Source organism: Camelus dromedarius, chromosome 9 (genome assembly GCF_036321535.1).
Source record: "Camelus dromedarius isolate mCamDro1 chromosome 9, mCamDro1.pat, whole genome shotgun sequence".
NCBI classification, from domain to species: Eukaryota; Metazoa; Chordata; class Mammalia; order Artiodactyla; family Camelidae; genus Camelus; species Camelus dromedarius.
Genome location: NC_087444.1, coordinates 16,216,218 through 16,241,842, shown reverse-complemented (window position 1 = coordinate 16,241,842; position 25,625 = coordinate 16,216,218). Strand labels below are relative to the sequence as shown.

Sequence of the window (25,625 nt, the reverse complement as noted above, 5' to 3'; positions counted from 1 at the left end):
GTTATTTAAAATAATTCCTAATTAATCTGGCAAATAATTAGACAATCTATGTAACAGGTAATATTTAGAACTGTTTACTCCTTTATGAGATGTTTATCTATGATTTTTAAGTCCAGAGGAAATCTGAGAGGTGGGTTCTAAAGCAGAATGACTTAAGAGGACCTTAAAATTTGCCACCCTGACCTGCACTGGCCCTAATGCTTCTCTTACTTGTTTTTTTTTAATTTATTGCATTTATTAGATTTTTGGCCCCTCAATCCCAGACATATGTATAACTGGATCAGTAGAAGATAAGTATTAGGTAACTAAGTTTATTAGAAACTTACAAGAATACAATTTTCAAAAAAAATTTTTTTTTTACAATATTACAACATTTTCTCAGGTTGGTCAGAGCTTACACTTGAAATCTGATCTTTAAATTTCAATTTGGTAACCGACGGGGCTGACCACACTCCTGGAAAGCCTCAGCAAAGGCATGAACACTGCTTCACACCTAGCTGCAATGAGACAGCATCAAGATCCCTGAGTGATGATTTGGACTTTCTAGGACTGGTCTCCTCCTCAATATTCGGGGACAAGGCACAGGGTTTTCTTGCTTGTTTCTTCCCTTTTCCAGCACTTAACCGGCTAACAAGCTGTTCTGCTCAACCCCTCTGGTGTACAGAAGTCAGATCACCCTAGGTCCATGTCCTATTTATGCTCCACCTTTTGTAAAAAATGGAAAAAAAAAATTGGGAAGGAAAAGCACCACTACCTAGCCAGCTGAAGATTTAACTTAGCAATCTTTCCCACACTACGACCACTATACTACATACAGAGTTGAAGAAAAAGCAACTGACACATCCTTCATATGCTTTTTCACTTTCACCCACTTCTCTCAGTCTTCAATCTATTATAAAGCAAATTTGAAAACTTTTTACATAACATTTCATTGGTGGACTTATACTCAACAAATTAACAATGGCAAAAGGATTCTCTTGATGAAATTACAAGCTGTAGAACATTTGAAATAGTAAAAGTTAAACCCTGATACAGTATTAAACTTATCTTTTTACATATAAAAATAATACACAGTGGGATATTTTATTCAATAAGATACAATCTTCAAGATCAAGAGAGAATATACAAAACTATTGTATGTAGGCTGATGTATTTTACTGTATAATAGGAATAAATATATCTAGAAGAGAAAGTGCGAGGTCTGTTCGTAGAGAAATCACCATTTACTTAGGGGTTTAAAGCCAAGTGTTCTGCAGGTACCAGCCAGAAAGGAGCTATTGCTGCATTTAAACGATGTGATCATTATAAAATGAAGGCCTTAAATCTATAAACAATAACAAAAACACACAAACCAAATGAAAATGTACTAAAATTTAATCATCCATAAAAGCTGTAATTTAATCTGACAGTAAAACACAAGAAGCAATATTAGAGTTGGTTTAGTATATTATATATTTTAGCTTTGAAAGCCATAGAAATTGGTTATCCCAGTTTTTTTCCCTATAAAAGACCCATTTTTCAAAGCATTATGCACAAACAATTTTAATTAGATATAATGACAGAATGATACTTCATAATTTTTTAAATATAAAATGAAGTCAATGACTCAAAAAAGTTATCCGCTGCAACGAGTTGAGGGGAAATTTCATCATCTATATCATTACAGATATAAAGTGTAATGGTTCAACTTTTTAGTGCTTGACAGGGAGGAATCATGATAAAAAGGTCAATGTGAAATCATTTGATTATAGTAGCAATATCTAACATTTGAAATGCATCCATGCTCTTTTGTATAATCATATTAGAGTCAAGTATATTTATTTTCACATCTGTTATAACTGCTATTGCAAAGGAGAAATACTATTGTCTTATTTTTCCAAGAGATATACACAGAGCAATTTTTTTTCTCCAGGGAAGTTGTGCAAACCAATATAAGATCTAAATTCTTCATATAATATATAAAACAGGAGAAGCCTCTTCAGATTTATTTTTTGAAGTCTGGAATGCTGGCACTTTCCAATTAGGCAACAGTTCTTCATTCCTGTAATCTAGAACATTGAATAAATACAGATACATATTTACATACAGTTAATCTCCTGATGTCAGAAGATGACAGTAAGTAAGCAGATATCCAAAAATACAGAAAGAAACAATGGTTTTGGCTGATCATAACTAGAGAGCTAAATTAAACTGATATAGTAACAAGGCTATTTTAAACTCCCTTAAAAAATGTTTCAAAAATAGTTTTATTGTACTCAAGTGTTTCACAATATATCTGGCAGTCCTGTCTGTAAAGAGGAAAACAGTAATTATATTATTTCTACCCCATTATCATCTTATTTTTAAAAGTTCCTTTTCCATTAAGGAAACAACTCCTTCCTGCATAAACTTTCCATGAGAAATTCTTTATTCAGCCATTTTATGACTGTATATATGTATCAGGATACCACTTCCAATTCAGGCTAGGACAAGAAGAGACGACACAAAAAGAGCTGATCCCCATTTTGAAGGGCAGAAAACTCTAAGTTTTAATGTTCAACAGAAAAGAATTAGGTTAAAGGAAGAACTTCCTGAAGATGAATTTGTTTCCTCAGTTTTAAAAAAGGGGGTCATATTAGAAAGAGATTAACGTGTTTCAATACAATTTTGCCTAAAGGCTAAGACTAGATAAGCTTTCCCTTAAAGTCCACATACTCTTACTAACAATGTTCATAGTTGCTATTTAATTTTACCCCAAATCTCGGTACCTTTTAAATGGGATCAACATGGTACTTCAAGTCTATAATCACAAATAAATACGCTGCAAAGTATTCTGATTACTAAGTGACCTACTATTTGGTATAACCAAATATCCACAGAGATCTCTGGTAACATACATACTCTGTACATATACTCTGGTAACTTACATACTGTAAACTGAATTACATATCAGAGCCTAAGAATTTATGCGTCCAAGATGGAAGTCTTATTTGTAGATCTGGGTCAAGATCTTGCTCCCTAAGGTAAAACTCACAGTAGTACAGTGTAGGGTTGAATATGAATGAATTTTCACAACAGGCCAGGAGATGGCACCTTTTCCTTTAAACGTAAGCTAAAAGGATATTTTCTGAGAACTGGAAATTCAACTAGGGTCAGTTAAGATAAGGATAAGAATGAGCCAGTCAACTAACTATAAAAGAGTTAAATAATGTATTTCAGAACAGGAATTGAAGTTCTCATCTTTTTAAACCTCCGTACGCTTACCTAAAGAAACAAAAATACCAGCAATTTTAACAATAATCACTTTCAGGGAGCTGGTGATTTAAAGTTATTGACTCAAGATTTCACTAAAAGCCTAAAGGAACCATTTGGCCAGAAAGCTGTTTTTCCTAAGTCTGAGTACCAGAGGCAATCTGTGCCCTTTTTCTCCTTTCTGTCTGTTTTCCCTCTACCTTCATTTCAAAAGAGGGTACAATTACTCAGTTGTTTCCCTGAAGAGAGAGATTCATTCATATCTCTAAGGAAGCACATATTAGTTTATTTGGTGCTCTGGAAGAGGTAATCTACTAAATGGACCCCAGAGACTTACAAGAGTTAGCACAACTAGCTCTCAAGTGGGGAGCAATTGACTTTCCTTTAAACGGACCAAGTTTAGTAATAGTCCCATAATTAGTATCAAATTACATCATAAACCTACTCTATGAAAATATTCTTTTATGGTAATGTTTATAGAGTTGATGAACATAAGTAGAAACCATTCAGGGGACTTAAACATATAATTAAAGAAAAACAAACAAATGGTCCCACATGGCCTGGTTTCTCACTTGATAGGCAGCTTCAATGCGGCCACTAATTTCTCTCCAATGGGTTCACTTAATGAAAACTTGAGTGGTACTTAATGTCAACTACTACTCGGAGACCTACAGAAGAAACATTTGAAAGAAGTCAATCCATTCCTGAGAAGAAATGATTAGCAGTACTGCATTGACAAAACACCACACATCCAGCGGCGTGGTTCAAGTTAAAAAGACTGATAATACCAAGTTTGGGGAGGACGTGGAATTCATAAGCTGCTGATAGGTGTGTAAACTGGCACAACTACTTTGACAAAGAAAAACTTCTCAGCAGTATCTACTAAAGCTAACCACATACACAGTGTATTACTGGCCACTCCATTCCTGCATATACACACCAAACAAAAGCGTACACACGCACCTAAAGGCTTGTTCAGGAACGTGCAAAGGAATCATGTTAGTTCCTGAAAAGACCTCACATGTCCATCAATAGCAGAATGCAGAAATTATATTGTGACTATAGTCATACAATAAAGATGAACTATTACTATATGCAACAAGGATAATTCTCAAAAACATTTCTGAGTGAAAGAAGGCAGACAGAAAATAACACATTACATGTTTTTGTTTCTGTTAAATTCAAAGAGAGGCAAAACTAATCCATCATGTCAGGAATCAGGGCTGGGATTACATTTGAGGAGGAATGCCTATTACTGATATATATGGATGTGCTCACTTTGAAATAATTCATCAAACGCTTTCTCTCTTTTTTTTTTTTTCAGGTGAACCACTGTTCCACTTCAATTCAGCATAAATTTGGGTGTGACCTTGGAAGGCTTTCTATTCACTCGACCACTATTTTTTTCCCATTCTATACCAGGCACTGGGAACATACTGGTGAGCAAAACAGATGTGGTCCTTGCCCTCTCTCATACAGCTTAGACTCCAATGGGGAAAGAGACAAATTATCCAACAGATGAACATATCTACAAATTACAGAAGCCTGGAAATACCCTAATAGCTGAAATGGGAAGTGGTTAATGGGGAAAGCCCAAAGTAAGAGGATGAGAAAGGCATCTGTTCCGCTTTTAGCATCTCACCTGGCTCAGAGCTGCTGCTTACGGCGGGTCTAAAGCAGCAGACATGATTTCTTTTTAGGCTTCTTCTTTTCCACTGGTGTTTTCCTATTTATCTGTCTGACCAGGTCATAAAATATCTAAATAAAAACAAGAAAAAAATTTACTTATTTGACTAACATTTGAGACCCTGTTCCACGAACAATCTTGGTTTTGTTAAATATTATTCTGCTCCTGGAACTATATTTTGCTGCTTTAACAGATTTCTTAGAAGACCCAGATAACTTTCAGTCAGGGTAAAGCAGCACCTGCGTATTTACAATGCGGGAAATGCGCTTGCTCTTAGATACTCAGTAACAAATTAATGAACAGAATTAGTAGTGAAAAATAAGGTAGTGAAGTTATATTCTTCATGGAATCTTCTGTGCTTCAAAACTTAATTATTAACTTAAATCTTCATAGTGGCTTTATTTTTTCAAAAACTACAAACATACAGAAAAGGCACGAGAATAGTACCAAGAATTCATGCATATTCTTCACCATATTCACCAGTCAGTAACATCTTGCCAAGTGTACCTTATCTTTTCTCTCTCTCTTCTTTTTCTCTCTTTCTTTTCTAAACCATTTGCAAGTAGTCCGCATGCCAGAGGTCCTTTAATAGTTGAGTGTGTATTTCTTAAGAACAAGGATATTCTCTTATATAACCACATCAGTTATCACATTCAAAACATTTAAGCACTGTTTCATTACTTTGTATTATCTACAATGCAAATTCCAATTTTCCAACTCCCCCAAAAGGACCTATCCAAGATCACACAGTGCATTTAATTTGTTGTCACTTTAATCTTTTAAAATCTGGAACAGTTCCTCCACCTTTTTCTTTCACGACATTGTTGTTTCTGAAAAAATACTGGCTAGTAACTTTCAACCTGGGTTTGTCTGATGTTTCCTCATGATCAGATTCATGTTATGCATTTTTAGCTGGAAAAGGACAAAAGAGATATTGTGTTCCTTTCAAGGTATCACATGAAAAAGCATATGATTTTTGTGATGTTAATTTTGGTTAAAGTGACAAATAGAAAAAGTTTGTGACTACTAATTTAAAGTGACAATATCTGTTAATAAATCTTTTAGATTCATTTTGGATGAAAAATGCAAGGTGTCAAGGACAAAAATACAATACGACTTATTTCACAGAAGTAGGTTATTTCAATTCTCTTATGTTTATATCATATATACACATGAGTTACAGAATTAATAAGTATGCCAAAGTGTTGCAACATGAAACAGATCAGCTAAATTTAATTCTTTGTTATGAAATGCAAACACTCATTTACTAATGACCTGGGATAGAAACAAGTATCACAGAAGCTCTATTACCCACCTGTAATAAACAGTGCTCTGTGGAAGTGTTTCAAAATGTCCTAGCTTTTAGGGGCATTATATGCAAAATGTCAATATGCACTGAATATATACTATGTCAATATCTATTTTCTTGATTTTAATGATTGTGCTGCGGTTGTGTAAAAGAATGTCTTTGATCTAAAAGTACACACACTAATATATTTAGGAGTAAGGTAGAGTGATATGCAAACATATGTGACAAATTTTAATAGCTGGTGAATCTGGAGAAAGGGTAAACAGAAATTCTTTTTATCGTTCTTATATCTTTCCAGAAAGTTTTGAAAGTAAAATATTTTAAAAATTATTGGTTATATGTCGATAAAAAAATTATTAGTCTATATTTGTGAAGATGGTACTCAGATAAAACAACTTCTATTTACCTTTTTTTCAAAAATGGTCCTAAGCTGATAAGGGATTACTAGCCAACAAATATAAACAGCTCACACAACTCAGCATCAAAAAAACCAAATAATCTGATTTAATAATGGGCAGAAGAACTGAACATTTTTCCAAAGAGGAAATGTACATGAAAAGATGCTCAACATCACTAATCATCAGGAAATGCAAATAAAAATCACAATGAGATATCACCTCACATCTGTCAGAATAGCTATCACCAAAAAGAATATAAATAACAAATGTTGGCAAGGATATGGAGAAAAGGGAACCCTTGCACACTGTTGGTGGGAATGTGAATTGGTCTCGCCACTATGGAAAACAATGTGGAGATTTCTTAAAAAACTAAAAACAGAACTACCATATGACCTAGCAATTCCACTCCTGGGTATATATCTGAAAACAAAACAAAACAAAACAAACTCCTACTAATTAAAAAAAGGAAAGGTACCCCAATGTTCATAGCAGCATTATTTACAATTGCCAAGATATGGAAGCAACCTAAGTGTCCATCAACAAATGAATGTATAAAGAAGTTGTAATATAGGGGCAGAGGACTAAGAGATACAAACTATTAGGTATAAAATAATCTACAAGAATACATTCTACAACACAGGGAATATAGCCAATATTTTATAATAAATATAGATGGAGAATAACCTTTAAAAATTGTAGATTTTTACTGTACACCTGTAACTTGCATAATATTATACAGTAACTATTACTTCAATTAAAAAATAATAATCCTAAACTTACAAGGCTAAATTAATTGTTGGGGGGATAACCCACCCAAAGCTAAAAAAGTGATTCATTTATATTTTCTTTTTCATCCATCCTCCCTACTCACTGCCTTCAAACCATTCAACTCTATTATTTTATTTCTAAGAAGGTTGAAAACACAGAATTTATGAACAAATGGTAATTTCTGTTTCACAACTCAAAGCCCTTCAATAACTTAATATGCATAAGGCACAAACAAAATCTCATTAGTTTCCTAGCCTCAGTGCATAAGCTATAAAATGAAAAGTAACAAAAGGACAAACTAACACAGTAAATTAATCAAAACGACATGTTTCTTCATGCTAGCAAGTTTGGGTTTCTGGTATTACACAAAATGGTAACTGGTTTTGTGGTATGTCCTCAAGGATTTCTTTGGCAAACAGTGCCTACCTCACAGCAGCAGCTGGTTCAGTGATGAAGGCAAGTTCGAACTATAGTTATTTGGTTAAATATAAAGTCCTCAGCCTAGGTTCTTCCTCATCTCTCTGAACTACAGAAAAATCTAAAGGGAACACAGAATAATTTCTCAATCTGTCATTCCTTAATTGGGATGTCTTGATTTCAATTATTATTCCAGCATCAGCAAAGAATAATTAATTCTTGATTACGAGTGATGTTATTTTGATACAGTTACATACTACTTTCAGAACACAGCACAAATGGTGTGAACAGGAATTTTTTTTTAAGTTTTAAATATATATATATTTTCTGATATAAATACATATATATTCTCTGATATAAAAAGTAGAGAATTAGAGGGCAGTTTAGTTAAGCAGTATGTCCCTGCATGATTTCAAATTTGAGTCCAAGAGTCGAATCGTATGAAAGTATGCTTTCTCTATCTTCACACACTCAGATATCACACACATATATTTAAAGCATTAGCTGTCTGAGGAACTATTAACTACCCCAAAAACTCTGCAGCTGGATTATCAGGCTATAAAGAGAGAAATGTGATAAGAAACAAATTATTACACTCTCAAGAATTTCTAGCATAAAGTTAGCATGTTTTCCAAAAGAGTCAAGATCTTTAAGTAGCTAGAGTATTTCATTTTATTGTATTGTTTTTCTATTTTTGTTTTTATAAACTTTTATGTCAAGAGTTGACTTTAACAAGGCTATTGTGAATAAGCAGCTCTGCTGCACTGGAAACTGAAATCCAGTGGGAGTTTTAGTAGCATGTAAATTCCCACAAATACGTAATGCTTAACCATATGTAAATTCATTAAATAAATAAAGGTAAGGAACACCTTCTGTCCATTGTATTCACTGGACCCTGGCCCAACCCAGCGCCAGCTGAGCCCTATGAAGTTGGTAGGTGGGCACTAGTGAGGGTGACAACAAGGACAGGAAGGAACTAGATCTCTAACAACCATTCTGAAGATGGTGACCTTGCACTACTGTTCCCCTGGCCAACTCATTCATTAATCCTAATGTGTTTCACCTCAAAGTTAAGTCTCTCTTTTTTTGGGGGTGGGGGGGGTGGGTGGTAAGACTGTACCAAAAATTAAAATTTTACGATTAGTTATGTTTTTCAAAACAGCATCTATGAAACTGTCCACCAAAAAGAAAGTTGAAACTAGAAGCATGTCATATTTCCTTTTATTTACTTGGCAGTGAGTAAGAAATAAGTACTCTTGAAGATCTCAGCAGGACTTGTTCCCCATTAGGATGCACACTTTTTTAGGGCAGCAATAGTATCTGTCCAGGTAACTGTTACCCTGGTGCCTAACCAAGAGCGAGGCATATGAGGATACAACAAATACTTGCTGAATAAGTAAGTTATGGATTTCTTATATTCATGTATTTACTAAAATTAGTTTTACCTAAAAAGCAAACTGATATTTCTGATTATTTGTAAAACAGAGGATTTGAAGCAAGCTTAAATTTTTTTCCTGTTGCATGTTTAAAGTAATTTGGTCATTTAAAAAGTCAGATAATAGTCTACAACCATATTAGTCAAGGAAAAGTGATCCACAGAACCAAAGACCAGAGAGGAACAGCAAGCAAAAACACACAGGATTCGAATAACCTAACCCACTCTTAACTCTCACTTATGCTGCAAGTGTGCTGAACTCTGATTGATTACCTGTGATGCTACAAATGGCAAATGAAGACTTCTGCACTATCGGGAAAGGAAAGAAACCTACTGTTATGTTAAAATTATGTTAAAATTAACAAAAGCAAAGGGAACTTCTTAAGTTTGGCTTGGATGTGGTGGTAGCAGCTGGGATTACACTGGTCTTTTAGGGATCCAGTAAACTACTGGCCCTTTACACCCAGGCAGGCAAGCTTACTGGTTAAGCATTCCTATCCCCAGCTATGTTCTCAAGATAGTGGAGTGCTTAAGTCATGGACAAAAAAAAGCCTTGTGCAGCTGCTGTATCAGACCTAAAAGACCGAGTGAATTTCAGTTCCATATCCATCCACACTCACACAGATTTCTCCCTCTGAGTCATGCACCAAAGGGAAGCAGGACTAAAAACACCAAATTCTGTGATATCTTTCATTACAATAACTACTTTGATTTTGGTATTTTTCTACTTGACTTTACAACCCATTCACACACATCTGCATAGGTAACTGTTATAATACAAGGGTGATGTGGTAATTTTCACACACCACTTTCTGGCATATCATTTAGAGGCTTAGCAGGACTTTAAACATATTCTTTAATTAAAACTTCTTCTTTGCCAGTAAGGTAAATATAAGTGTCCTCATCAGAGCCAGCAAAGAATTTTATGCAGAAGAAATACGGTTTCTAGGAATTACTTAAGTGTTTTCCATAAACTGATAAAGACTACTTTAAAAAAAAAACACCATTTTTTTTCTTTTTTTTAAAAAAATTGTTTTTGGCTGTTAAAAGAAAGGAAACTAAAAAGATACTTATTTGTGCTGCCTAGCAGCTGTAGGTTACCTCATTAACGTTGATCTTTGACTTTGCAGAAGATTCTAAAAAGGCACAGTTACACCACTGTCTTGCTAAATTCTGACCCTGTTCTTTGCCAACTACTCGCTCATCTTCCAGGTCACATTTATTGCCAACCAAAATCATTGGAACCTGTGGGAAGGAAAAAGAAACATACAATAAGCACTAACATACTTGTCACTCAGCCTCCAATAAATAAGCAACTACCCACCACCAACTGAAATGTGCTAGTTAGGACTATAAGCTTCACCAAGTGCTTAAAAAATGGCTTATATATGTGTGTTGGGGGGAAGATGGAGGGAGAACAGACAGAAAAAAATATGGAAGGGATCCTACAATGCAGATCTGCTAAATTATTTTAAGAATACAATCCCAAAATTCTTATGTGGACCAATACTAATAGCTGAATATCAAGTAGAAAAATCTGAAGAAAAAGGAACCTCCTGCAATACAAAGAATGTACTCAATGGTCCCAACTATGGTTTAACTGCCTCACTCTCACAGGACCAACAAATGCCAAAAGTAGTGGCAAGACCAACACAGCAATAAGTTCTACCCGTACAATTGCCATCTAGATATGAAGACCAGCTTAGGTGAGATGTTCAGGAAGAGTAACAATAAAAATAAAGCCACTAAGCAGCGACGTCTTCATCTGTAACTCAATCTTCTTTAGTTTATTGCATGGGACAAAGAGATTAACATTACCAGAATTCAGTGATTTGCATGTAATTTCCTATGAAAAGAGAACTCTTTCAGATGAATTAGTCATGGGAAGAAAGAGAACTATTCATCAGGTTACGGTTGGTCATGAGTCATATGGTGCAAATCCCTCCCGCCTACAATGATCACCCAAAATGAAGGTCCTGAGCAGGTGCACATGTTCCCATTAATAATGAGAGAGAACACACAAAAACAGAAAGGAAGGTACAAATGAAATTTTATATCCTAATTTATGCAACTTTTGAAAAGAACGCTTTGCAGCTCAAAACTGAGGCGCACATGTAAAATATACATTTCATCTTTGCCAAAACGCACAATGATGATGCTATTCATCAAATAAAACAAGAATTCTAAAACAAAAATAAAAAAAAACTCAGTTAAAATCTTTAACATTTTAATTCAAAATATTTAACATTTAATTCAAACTCTAAGTAAAAACTATACCAACAGAATGTTAGAAACGGGCACATACCATTATGGTTCTTAATAATGTTCTGTGAACACTGTCTGACATAACTACCACCTTTCAAAGCCCGACCTGGATCCCACTTCTACCAAGTACTCGGGCTCTTCTTCCTCTACTGCACTCATGACTCACGTAGGACAGTGTACACTTCACATACATGTCCTCCTCCTTTTCTAATCATCTCTGAATATAATCTGTAGGTAAATTTAAAAAGCGTAAACATTTTTTGGTCACAGGAGCTCTTTTAGGCATGTGGTAGATACCTTCCAAATCCCCTACTGATAGAGAAAACGGACACTTTCTATATGGCCACAGAGAGAGGGCAGTATTCTTTATAGGAGAAAAATACTTACATCTTCTGTGTCCTTAACCCGTAAAATCTGTTCCCTCAGGTCCTGTAAGTCATTAAATGTGGACTGAGCTGTAATAGAATATACTAATGCAAACCCTTGGCCATTCTTCATATACAAGTCCCTCATTGCTGTAAATTGCTCCTATAATTAAAAAATATGCAATTATAAATATGACTTCTTGAATGTATATTGAAACAGTTTCAATCAGAATAATTACAAGTGAGCTACTGAAGTTTTTACTACATGTTATCATGACATGAAACATAAGACATGGTACATGGTTACTAGAAACTCTGGAGTGAATGTTTCTGTCCCCCACTCACATGACTAGAAACGACAATAAACTAGGATTAGAAGGGAAATTTTAGCGGCTTTAATTTACTTCTGTGTGATTTATAAAAACACATATATGTATAATTCCTTTTTGTATACAGATTTTTAACTAAATTATTTTGGTGCTATAGAAAATAATCTCCAAAGTAGTGCTGTTAGAAAAGAGAAGTCCAAGTACTGAACCCTGAGGCCCTCTAACACTAAAAGGTCAGGGAGATGAAGACAGATCAGGAAAGGAAACTTAGGAGTAATGAATGACACAGGGAGAAAACCAAGCACGTGTTGTTTCCTGGAAGCCAAATGAATAAAATATTTACAGAGAAGGATAGTGATCAACTGAGTCAAAGGTTGCTGAAAAGTCAAGGGAGTTAAGGTTATACGCAGAGGACTGATTATGAATGACAGACCACGGATTCGAAGCTATGCAAACAGGGGGTTGAGGATATGAGTAAGAATCAAAGGTGTTAGGATAAATGGGCTGCAAGTTCCAGTGAAGCTGAAGGGTATAAAGGAGGTGAGATGGAAAATCAAGAGGTGGTGAGTGAAGCATGGGACACTTGAAAATGAGATTAGGATGGTATTAGGTTATTGGTAATCACAGTCTAGGGTAAGACCATGGGCATGAAAGGCTAAAGCAGGATGGAGGTCAGGAACTGATACAGGCCAAGCTACTGGATCATCTATGACACCTGAAAAATTCTATTTGGATACTAAAATCACCAAAAATTCTTACTAAAGCAGAGTTGGAGAGAGTAAGCAAAAATCTTCAAAGAGTAAGGAGTGACCTAGAACAAGATTAATGAGCATCACGTGCTTTCAAAACTTCACGCAAGGCACTGGGGACAGGCAAGTAAATAGTAAATAATAACAGCGTGCTGAGTGCTAGGATGGGAGAAATACAAGATATTTGAGAGGACAAAGGAAAGATCTCTGCGGTGTGGGAAAACACCCTTCATTTGTACAAGAGCAAGAAGAAAGAATGCCCTTACACTTGTGGAGGCAGTGAAAGCAAGAAGTAGAAAGTTTTTTTTTTTTAACTGCTGGAGTCTCTGGGAACAAAGGAGAATTATTACTATTTCAGAAGCTAGGAAAATTGGGGGTAGGGGGAGTGGCAAGAGTGGGAGGCCTTTGATTCAACTGATAAAAGAAAGATGTAGTTCCAGTGATCCAAAGCTTACCGTTGGAATCAAGATCCATTTTGCCACAAAAGAATGGAAATGTATGGTATAATTAGTACTCTAAATTGCTCCAGTCTGCTTTTTTCTTTTTGACCTAAAACTTTCTCACCGTTTATAAAATTATAGTGGGGATATTTCTGCTGAATTTTAAAAAACTTAAAAACACTGAAGAATACCATCCATTTTAAAGCTGAGAATTACCTAAAAGGTAAAGCCTATGTGTATGAAGGGGGGAAAAATCACTTAATGTGTGCACTTTTTGTGGCAGAATAAAATCATTAATTTATAACAAAATTTAAAAGGTGATGACAAATGAAGACAATGAAAGTAAAAGCAAATACACAGAGTTCATACTATATAAAAGGCATTTTGTGCCAAGTGATTTATAATCACTTTCTCATTTGATCTTTATAAGCACCCCTGAAGTATGAATGTCATACTCATTTAAGAATGTGAAAAATAAGGCTCAAAATAATCCTAAAGAAAACACTGTCACCAGCCTCTTGAGATGTTAAAATATTAATAAAAAGCAAAACCAATTTCTACAAAAATGAATGACCATGGTATCAAGACACAGTCGTATTTAAACACAGAGAAATACCTCTCTAACTAAAATACTGGAAGTAAAATACCTTCTTAAACTGTAATAGCATAATCCTTACCTCAATACAAGGAAAAGAAACTGAACACACAGATTTCTGCAGGTGAACACAACATACAATTTAACAGTGATATGTGGGCATTAAATACATTACAGATCATTTTATGAACATAAGAAAATTTAAGAAGCCCTACATTTAGAGACTTAGTTCTTAATCAGAACAAATGCTTCTATCAGAGGAAACATTCGGGTGAAAAAAGCCTGTTCACAAATTAAAATCTATCAAAAAAAAAAAAAAAAAAAAAAAAAAAAAAAAGAAAGAAAAGAAAAGAAAACATCCTTACTGTTCCCGCTGTATCCAGGATTTCGAGCATACACTGTTGGCAGTCTACTTCAACTTGCTGTTGGGGTGGGGGTGGGGGTGGGGGGTGGAGGGGGATGAAAAAGTTAACGTCAAAATGTCAGTCTGTTTTCCTCCCACCTCTTCACTCAAAGTGTCTATTAACAGCTACAAAACCATGTTCTCTAGCAGTGTGCTGTACTGGTGGAGACTTGACTTGGTATTACAATAAAGAACAGGAGGTCTCAAACGTATTCTATTAATACACAGAAGCCAGGGCTGTTAATGCTGCATTTAGATATTTTCTGACCACTATGAATTCTGAGTAATGATTTTTGTTATTATTAGAAGGCAATGGTCATGTTCTGTGATTCAAGAAAAACTGCAACAAGCAGGTATAGTTCTAACAGGATAAAAATATATAAAGTATGTATATTTATAGTATCTACAAAACAAAAGCACAACAGTATTAAGTAGCTCAAAACAGAGTCAAGATTTGGGGATAAAGAAAATTCTGCCAACTTACCACGTCCAAGTTGTTAAAGTTTTACTATAATATGCCCCAAATTTAATACAGAGGAAAATTTAATTTAAGTGATAAAGGGAACACAGAATAACACTGAACTCATACAGTTTAAGACTAAGAAAAAGGTACTTCTTTGGAAAAGCTGTGTGCATAAGGTGAAATTTTATATATTGCATTCTATTTTCCCAGTGTTTTATAGAATAAGAGAAAGTTGGCCTAAAGAAAGTATCAACTATTAAGTGTGTGGAAAAATTTTAATAAAGGAGGGATTAAGAAAAGTGTTAAATCTTTAGCATTCTTGGTACAGATCTCCATTTGTAGTTAAAGCTTTAACCAGCAACTTATTTGGGGGAAATTTCAGTAATGCAACGCTGTCTTCTAAAAATAAACATATTAACCAACGTAAGGAGTATTTTAAACTCCACTTCTGTGTCAGATAAGGGGCTGATGAGGAGCACAAATTCCGAGTGCCACGACTTACGGGACTAACGTGACAATGAACTGCACAATCTGTAAATGGGCATGTTCGATGAATGATGAATTAGGTCTGCGGTTTCTCAATGTATCACGATTTTATTTCCAATTTAGAGACAGTGAAACTGCTCTGTCGGTAGGCTTACTGAACTTAATTCAGCCAAAGTTATAGCACTGTTTAAGGTAAATTCTAAAACATCCAACAAAGCAATCCTTTCCCATTTGTTGAAAGGTAGGTTTAAGCTTTTTCTTGTTGTTGGTATACTGTTGGCTACGAGTCTTTCTTACAACACTAGCTCCTCCCCCAACCCCCCTACCTCATAACACACTTGGGAAATGAAATCATGCAAATTCTCCCCAATTCCAGCAAGTCTTATAATTAAAAAAAACCAGTATTTTTTGTCAAAAACGACTATTTAAATCTTTTGTCCTTTTTAATAAGCTTTACTTTTTAAAAAGCAGTTTTAGGTTCACAGCAAAACTGAGCAGAAAGCAGAGGTCCCATATACTCTTTTCCTGCTCCCTGCCAGCCTCCCCACTATCAGTATCCCACAAGAGTGGTACATTTGTTAGAATCAATGAACCTACGTCAACACATCATTATCATGCAAAGTCCATAGTCTGCAGTTTTATTCTTGGTGTTGTACATTCTATGGGTTGGGTGGGACAAATGTATGTATCCACCATTATAGTAGCATACGGGCTCCAATTACCTAATTTTTTATAGTCTAAAGGTGAAATATCTTTAAAGTTACTACATAACTAAACAAAAATAACTTTCAGTCACTGGATAACTTCAAGCATAAAATGATCTTAATTTTAGTTCACAAAAAGAGTCATCAAAAATATACCTACTATTTATATGCAATTTTTTCACATTAAAAAAATTCTCTACCAGGAAAATGCATACATTAGAGAACAAATTACTAAACAGTAACAGAACATGGAGCTCTCTAGAGCAAAGCAATATTCTGTGAAAAAATTTTGCCTTGATGAAACTTTTAAAAACAGATACAGAATCGCTGTACCATTTCTCAAAACTATTTTCAAAAAAGCAATTCCATAGACCAAATTTAAAGTCATAAGAAACTACTTGTAAGCATGTGTATACAAGTTTCACATTTTACCTTTCTGTAGGAATCTTCTATCGTTGGGTCATATTTTTCAACAAAAATTCCCTGAACAAATTGAACTGTCTAGAGAAAAAAAAAAAAGCAGACAAAAGTTAAGGACTTAAAAGAAAAATCAGCCTCTTTTAAAGTTACTTAACCTCACAAAGTGCTAAAGATATAATGAAATTATGTGAAAACTATGGGTAAACATACAACTGTAAAGTAACATTTTTTAATATAAGGATACATTCATAAAAGAGTACACTTATGAAAGAAGATAGTCACATTAAAAACTGTCAGCAATGCTGCTGCTGACATTATACTGTTAAAAACATTACTATATCGTTTCAAAATACAAATAAGGACATGGATTCTATTTATTAAAATGTGAAAATTTATCAAACTCCTATTATTCCTTCATTTATCAACAGCAATTTTTATCTCATGCTCTCAAAGGAAACATAGGTTCTAAATTTTAAAAAGTCTTGAAAGTCTTTTTAATCATAGTGGGAAAGAGAAGAGACAATTAAAATTTCTGGAATTTATTAAATTTATAATCACATTAAATTTCATATTCACTCCAGAAGTAGTTATTTTTCCAATTTGCCAGGTGAGATTCAAGCACATGCCTTCCTGATTCTAAAGCCTTATTACTCTTTTCATTGGAAAACACTGCCTACTCACCCTTTTCAGATTTTCTACTTTTATCTCTAAGATTTTTGTAAGCAAAGACTAGAAACTAGGTATTTTATCATTCAGTAAATAAAAAAGAAGTACAGAAGATGGTTGTGAACTATTTCCTGCACAGTTTTAAAACAAGGTCTGGTATATCACTGCCTAAAAGCAAGGGTTAAGAATGTGGACTGAGGAAATCCACACTTCAGTTAGCCAGAGGAATATTTTATGCATTATTTTAGTTTGAGCTAAATAGATTAACTTGAATATAGTCAACTTCTTCAACTGTCTATAATGGTGGTTCCATTTCCTCAGCTCTCATTTACTCTTCAGCCCACCCCAGGGTGGTTATGGCCTCATCACCTTACTGAAGCTACTTCTGTCACATGCAGCTACCTCTGTGTTGCCAGAGTATCTCTTTCCTCTTGACTTCCAAGCAGTCAAGCAAAGGTACATTCTTGAAGTACCTGGTATGTTCTTCTATTCTGGATCCTCCAATCCTATCTACTCTTTAAAAGTTGAGAGGTACTGAGAGCCCAGTCCTGAGTTCTTCTCTTCTCTCTCTAGTCTCTCCCTAGACAACCTTGTTAATTCCTATGGAGTTTTAACTATTTTATTTATTTTAAAAAGGTAATTAATGGACACAGGACAAAATGCAAAAGACACAAAAGAGTATGTAGTCATAACTAACCCTACCTACCACCTTTTCCAATTCCACTCTGAAGGAAGTAACTGATATGCTATCTGTAGCTTATTGAACCTTGTAGAAATAGTCTTTGCTTTTTTAAAATTTTATCTCCCTCCACCCCTGCCACCACCCTTCCTTTCTTATAACACATACCTGGTAGTTTACACTACTTGGTTGCATTTTTCCCCTAAGTAATATCCAGGATATCATTACATTATCAGTGTACGTAGAGCTGCTGCATTCTTTTGAATGATCTATAGTATTCTACTCAAAATATGTATTAAAAACTTACTTAGCCCCTACTGGTAGGCATTTAGGTTGTTTCCAAATTCTTGCCACTATAAAGACTGTTGTAATGGATATCCTTGATCACGTCATTTTGTATATGTGAACTTATATGTGGGACACATTTCCAGAAAGGGACTTGCTGAATTGGACTTGCTGTATTTAAAATAACAGATGCTCAGGGCGGGGAGAGGGTAGAGCTCAGTGGTGGAGTGCGGGCTTAACATGCATGAGGCTCAATCCCCAGTACCTCCATTAAAAAAAATAAATAAAAAAGTAAAAATTAATTCCCCTCCTCCAAATAAATAAATGTATATTTAACAACAAAACATTAAAATAACAGATGTTCACATTCACCACAGAGGTATTAATTTATATTCCTAACAGTAACGTGATTCTCATGAAATATATACTGTAGAAAAGTCTTGGCAACCCAAACCATATTTCAAGTCTCTTTTTTAAGCTATTATCTTGAGGATCTGATTGTTTATTTAATATATTTATTTGAACACCTCACAAGCACGTCAAATTTGACACGACTCTTGATTTGCACTCTCAAATCTGCTCATTCTCCAGTGTCTCTCTTCTATTTAAATGGTCCATTAGGAGCTCAACTAGAAACCTGGGCATGATCCTCAACAGCTCTTCTACTCCCCAACTCAATCCAGCACTAAATTATTGTCAGGTCTACTTCCTATTTAACTCTCAAGACATCCGCCTTTCTCTTCTTCACTAATACAAGCTTCCACAAACAATAATCTGGTATACTGCATTCACTCCCAACTTGTCTCCCACATCTTCTCTGCCTGTCTTCTAAATTACTCTACATAGAACAAAGTCCTCTCTTTAAAATATGTATCAATTCTGTCACCACCATCCTCCCCACCCCCCAAAACCCTACCTTCAAGAGCTTCTCACTTCTATAAGGAGTAAGTTACAAGTTCTCACATGGTCTTCAAGTCATGATCTGGCCCCGGCTTACCTCTCATCTACCTCACTTCCCTCTTCTTTCCTCCCTGTTCAGTCCTATCCCAGCAACTGTGACCTTTCTCAGTTGTTCAAATGCTGGTTTAGGTTCTCTTGTCATAGAAGTGTCTTAACAATCTATACTCTTCTTTCAAAGTAGCTCTTTGTTTAATTGTGTATTTATTTATTTATTTATTATATTTCCTCCATTATAATGTAACCTCTGTGAGGGAGACCATGACTGCTTTTGTTCACTGTTGTAACTCTAGAGTCTGACATTGTAGAAGCTCAGTAAATATTTACTAAATATATATAGCATGTGTACAAAAAATAACCTTCATTCCACTGGGGTGGGAGTAGGGTAGGATTTACTGCACTGGTACCTGTAATAATCAGTCTCCCCTACCAGAATGTTTTAAGTTCCTTAAAAATGAGAACAATTTTATTCCTCTTTGAATCGCAAACACTAGCGGTTGACATACAGTAGGTAGCCAATAAACATTTGGTAAACAAAAGAGCGAATGAGCCAACATTATAAAACTACACATTCGTGGTTACTGAATGAGTCCCTGTCCCCTGTGGGCCAGATACTAGGTATATGAAAAATACTACCACCTTTCCTCTTTAGTGACTAGAAGTAAAGCAAGCAAATATCAACAGTCTCCTTGTATTATATTGATTAGTTACAGTTAGGTGGCTAACTTACCAGAGCAGACTTCCCCACGCCTCCTGAACCAAGGACCACTAGCTTGTACTCACGCATGATGTGGTCTGTTTAAATACTGACAATCTGGAAAACAAAAACAAAAAACAGAAAATTCAAAGATTAATAAACATGCTAAGAATAGCCTAAAAATGTACAACTATAATACGAAATAATATGAGATTTTGGTTTGTTTGTTTCTCTTAAAACTATCAAGAGGAAGACAGAGGCTATACAACAAAACCATGTGTATTTTAATATAAGTTTATAGGACTACTGCCAGGCATCTAATTCACTAAATAGTATCTTTGAGTAGGCATCCATCATTACCCCGTTCATGTTACTTCTAAGAGTATCTGATCAGAAAATAAGATGGTTAAAATTAGTAATTGTTGTACAACTACAATCATGAATCCAACTGTTACAAAACTATCATTTAAACAACTTACATACTTTTTTGAGAAGTTCACTCATAAGCTTTATTTTAATATTATGAAAATGCTATTTTATTTGCTTAAAATATCACATGTAATTCTATACTATTTTGTTCCCTATTGTATTATTGGTAAAAAGTTACCTCAAACATTATTAAGATACAAATGGGAGAATGTAGATCAAATTATTAGAACTCTATAGGTCGGTACTGGTGGTATATTCCATAAGGTCTAAATTGCTAGAGAGGGGAGAAAAGGAATATAAACTTTATTTTTAATCTTTTTTATCTCCATGGTTATCTTAAAAGGTAAAAGGGCAGGAAAGAATTTCCAATGGCCATGATGGTGTAAGTAGACCATCTTACAACAAACAGCTAAAACACCAGACAAAAGATATGAAACAACTGTTTTCAGACATTGGACGATAAGCAGTACAGCTCTGTGATCTCTGAGAGATGGGAAGGAAATGAAGTGGGACCTACAACTGCACTGGCTTTCTGCCTGGAGGGGCTTTTCAGACTGTGATGCAGGGAGAAAGAACTCAAGCAGAGAAGTTATCAGAGAAATGGGAGTTATGCAAAGAAAATTTCAGAAATCTACAGGGGGTCCATCTGAGTCTGTGGCCAAACACTAAGCCAGGCATGTGGGATGAAACTCTATAAGGTAAGACAAAAAATAAATAGGAAATCTATAAACTGAACAATTCCCTGAATGCTGGGAAATACTGAAGTTCTAAACTTTTCTTTATTGAAAAATAGGCACCATATTAAGCCATCAAGCAGGCTAACATATGGGTAACCAGAATGGCAGGGGGGAGGGGGCTGAATAATAAAATAAATAAAATACTTTCAAAATGTGATAAAAATTATAAATCCACAGATCCAAGAAACTCAATGAGCATTTTCCTCAATATAAACACAAAGGAAAGCATAAGGCACAATAATCAAATCTCTGAAAAGTTGTCAAAAAGAGAACATTTTACAAGAAGCCAAAGGAAAAAGTTTAGATACAGAGGAACAAAGTTAAGAAAATATATAGACTTCTTGAGAAGCTATGCGAGACAGAAGAAAATACATCTTTCAAATGCTTAAAGAAAAAATGGTCAACTCAGAATGCTAAGTACATTGAATATATCCTTCGAAAATGAAAGTGAAATAAAATTTTTTCAGATCCAAAAAAAGAAAGAATAGCTGGGAGGGTGAAGGGGGAATGTTCAACAGCAGACACTTAAAAAGAGCAAAGAAAATTCTTCAGGGGGAAGAAAATGATAACAGATGAAAATGCAGATCTATATAAAGGAATGACAATTACTAAAGAAATAACAATACCAGAAATTTTGAGTGCAAGTAAACCTACAAGACTTTCTTGGCCTCTTAGAGTAAAAATAACAATATACCACAGGGTTTACAACACATGCAGAAGTAAAACATATTATAATAACAGCACAAGCAAAGTAAGGGAACTGGAAGTATAGTGTTCAAGGTTCCCACGTTGTATCTGAAGAAATACAATATTATTTGAAGGTAAACTGTTATCTGTTACAGATGCATATTATAAATCCTACAGCAACCACAGAGGGTGGGTGAGGAGTGGGGGGAAGAGGCATAGCTAGTAATTCAAAAGCTGATATAATATGGAATACTCAAAAATTTCAATTCATCCCAAGAAGGAAAAATACAAACAAGCAAAAAAAGAACAAAAATGGGAAAAATACAAAACAAATAGGACAGAATTAAAAAGCAACCACATCATTACATTAAATATAAATCATCTATTCTAATATTCCAACATTCCAACTCAATGGCAAGATAAAAAAGCAAGACCTAACTATATGTTATTCTCAAGATACAAACTTTAAAGATACAAGAAAAGTTAAAAGTAACATTTATTGGTGACAAAGGCACAGTTGGTACTAATATTTTTACTGTGGTTTGTTGCCTACATTCAAATAGAAACAAATACTAAATTTCATTTGGAGGTAAGTAAAAAATAAAGATGTTATCTTTTTTTTCCTACACAAGTGTTGGGGACCCTAGATTATGAATCCTTACCTGTTAGAAGCAGTTAGTGCATTAGTTTACTCTAGTCAGACTGTTCTCAAAACTTTTGGTTTCAGGTTTTCCTTATACCCTTTTACATTCTTAAGAACTTTTGCTTATATGGGTTGTCAGGAATGAATGTTGGATTTTTTTCAAATACTTTTCTTGCATCTATTGGCATTATACGGTTTTTCTTTTTCTTTTACCAATATGTCCACTCTGACTGCTTCTATTCAGCACTGTACTATGCTATGTATAGTAGATTCTAGCCTATGCAAAAGAAAGAAGTAAAACTGTCTTTTTTTCACAGATGACATGATCTTGTATGGAGAAAATCCTCAGGAATATCCAAAAAAACTACCAGACTAATAAGTGGATTTAGCATGTTTCAGAAAAAAAGTTGACACAAAAAAAGCAACTGTATTTCCATATACTTGCAAAGAACAACTGGAAATATTTAATATACCACGTACAACAGCATCCAGTAAGAAATAAAATACTTACAGATGGATGTAACAAAATATGTGCAAGACTTGTGTACTGAAACTACAAAACATGGCTAGTTAAGGACTTAATAATTAGCGAGACTCACCATACTATACAATATTAAGATATGTCCATATCATTGTTAAGATGTCAGTTCTCCCCAAGTTGGTCTATAGATTCATTACAATCACAATCAGAAGGTTTCTTTTTTATAGAAACTAACAAGATGATTTCAACATTTATATGAAAATGCAAATAACTTAGAATAGCTACCACAGGTTTGAAAAAGTCTTACACTATCTGATTTCAAGAAATACTATAAAACTACAACAATAAAGACAGTGCTGTATTAGCCTAATACAAATAGTACAAACAAACATAGATCAGTGGAATCAAATCAAGTCCAGACTTAAAACCATGCATATATGTTCCACTCATTTTTAACAAAGGGATTGTGGTCCCATCCTCCCCCATGGCCCCCAATGCTCCAGGCCTCCTGGTATTCATAACTTGAGTTGTTCCCTCTCATATTCATATCCTTGTGTGCTTTCTTCCCATGCAGACTCAAGACTGGTCATGTGACCAACAGAATATGGTTGTGACTTGAAAGTGACTTTCAAGATTACACCATGGTCCCTGAGATCATTCCCTTTAAGAGAAGCTACCATGGTCCCTGAGATCATTCGCTTTAAGAGAAGCTACCACCATGTAATGAGGACACTTAACCAGCCCTTCAGAGAGGCTTTTTACCAATAGCTAGCACCAATTTGCCAACCATGAACCAGCCACTTCTGAAGCCTGTCTTGCAGTTTTAGTCAAGCTTTAATTCAGGTAACTGTAGCCTCATGAGACCATGAGACTCTTCCAATCAAGCCACTTCCAAGTCTGTGATCCTCAGAAACTGCGAGACAATAAGTGATTACTGTTGTTTTAGGACAGTAAGATTTGGGTTAGACACACAATGTGTTATACAAGAATACAGGGGCAAAAGAAATTCAGTGTGTAAAAGTCTTCAACAAGTCAAACTGGGGAGGAAAAAAAACACCCTTTAACTCTTATCTTTGTTCATACTAGCCAAAATCTAGAAACAACCAAAGTATCCATCAAGAAGTGAACAGATAAACTGTGGTATATCTAATCAATGGAATACTATTCAGTAGTAAAAAGGAATGAACTACTAGTAGATGCAACAACGTGGATGAATCTAAAAAACATGCTGAGCGAAATAAGCCAGACACAAAAGAGTGAATACTGTTATGATTCCACTTACATAAAACTCTAGAAAAGACAAAACTAAGTTAAAGTGCCAGAAAGCTACTTGGGACCAGTGGTGATAGGGCAAGAGTGATGACTACAAAGGAGCAGACGGGAATTTTTCAGGGTGAAAGAAATGATCTGTACCTTGATTGTGGTGGTGGTTACATGGGTATATACACTTATCAAAAATTATTGAACTGTACATTTAAAATAGGTGCATTTTATTACATGTAAATTATAATTCAACAGAATTAACTGAGGAAATTAAATGGGGGAAAAAAGGGGAAATATCTCAGAATAATAGTTATATATATACTGTTATAAACTGAATACATCCCCCACAAATTCTTATGTTGAAACCCTTCCCCCAATGTGGGACCCTTGGGAGGTAATTAGGATTATATGAGGTGATAAGGGCAGAGTCCTCATGAGTGGGATTAGTGCCCTTGTAAGAGTCCCAAGAACTTGCTTCTCTGTCTTATATCTATGTGAGGATGTAAGACAACCAACTACAAGCCAGAAAGTGGGTCCTTCCAGATACCTAATTTGCCCGTGTCCTGATCTTGGACTTCCAGCCTCCAGAAAAGAGAGAAATAAATTCAATTGTTTAAGCTACTCAGACTATGGTAATTTATTACAGCAGCCAGAACTGAGAAACACAGTAAGGATAAATTAGTATACTAGGCAACAGACCTGACAGCAAGGATGATTGTTGTTCTGAATCAAATATTTACAAAATATCTCCCAGGTACCAGTCCTATACTAGGTGCCAGGGACTGTATGTATGTATGTATGTATGTAACACACACACACATACATATACACACACTTCCTTTCCTCAAGGAACTCATAGAGAAAAAAGTGCATAACTATAATACGATGTAAACAAAGTTATTTCAGAGACAAGATTAAAGGGTTGGGGAAGGATGCAGGAACAGAGAAGAGTCCAGGATAGTTTTTTAATGGACATTACATAAAAGCTAAGTGAAAAACTGAATAGGAATGTTACAGGTATATAAAGAAGGGCATTCTAAGCAGTGGAAACAGCTTGAGCAAATACTAAAATTATTAAATACAGAAGATTCAGGCAATATCACATAGTTCAGCATGGCTACAGTACAATTTAAAAATAAGATGGAAAGTGAAGCCAGGTGTGCAGACTGGGTTATACTGGCAAAGGCATTTGCCATGTTCAAGAGTTTACTTTTTATTTGGTAAGCAATGGGGAGAAAAAAATTACTTTTTTAAAAAAGTAGTATTGTTAGATATACATTCTAGAAAGATAACTGATAACAGTATATAAAACAGACTGAAGAAAAGAGAGACCAGAGGCAGGGAGAACAGCGAGGAAGCAGATGTAATAACTCAGGTGGGGAATGAGACAGGCCTGTACAGAAGCACTAGGGCTGAAGAGGGGGCAGTGGTTTTCTGAAGCCAAAACCGACAAGGCTCTGTAGAGCCTTGATTAGAGGTTATTATTACGGAGAATGAAGAAGAGTCAAGGATAACTCTTAGATGGCTACCTTGGGCAAATTAGGTGGCTTGGTGGCATACCTCCATTAAGACAGGAAATAACAAAAGGAGGTTTGAAAAGAAAGTTAATACTTTCTACCAAAAATTAAGTTTGAGAT

At 35.0% G+C, this 25,625-nt stretch overlaps 1 protein-coding gene across 2 annotated transcripts in view; it reads right to left on the bottom strand.

Annotated features, from left to right (window-relative positions):
- Positions 1 to 291: 291 nt before the first annotated feature.
- The window catches only part of RAP1A (RAP1A, member of RAS oncogene family), a 70,359-nt gene continuing 45,025 nt past the window's right edge, over positions 292 to 25,625 (bottom strand). For both annotated transcript variants that reach the window (XM_064488826.1, XM_064488827.1), the window contains exons 2-8: positions 19,782 to 19,865; positions 16,477 to 16,545; positions 14,354 to 14,410; positions 11,898 to 12,038; positions 10,347 to 10,490; positions 4,874 to 4,989; positions 292 to 2,048 (exon numbers count right to left, since the gene is read on the bottom strand). In XM_064488826.1, coding sequence (XP_064344896.1) covers positions 4,903 to 4,989; positions 10,347 to 10,490; positions 11,898 to 12,038; positions 14,354 to 14,410; positions 16,477 to 16,545; positions 19,782 to 19,838 — 555 coding nt within the window. In that variant the 5' untranslated portion in view covers positions 19,839 to 19,865 and the 3' untranslated portion in view covers positions 292 to 2,048; positions 4,874 to 4,902. The remainder of the gene's footprint in view (positions 2,049 to 4,873; positions 4,990 to 10,346; positions 10,491 to 11,897; positions 12,039 to 14,353; positions 14,411 to 16,476; positions 16,546 to 19,781; positions 19,866 to 25,625) is intronic.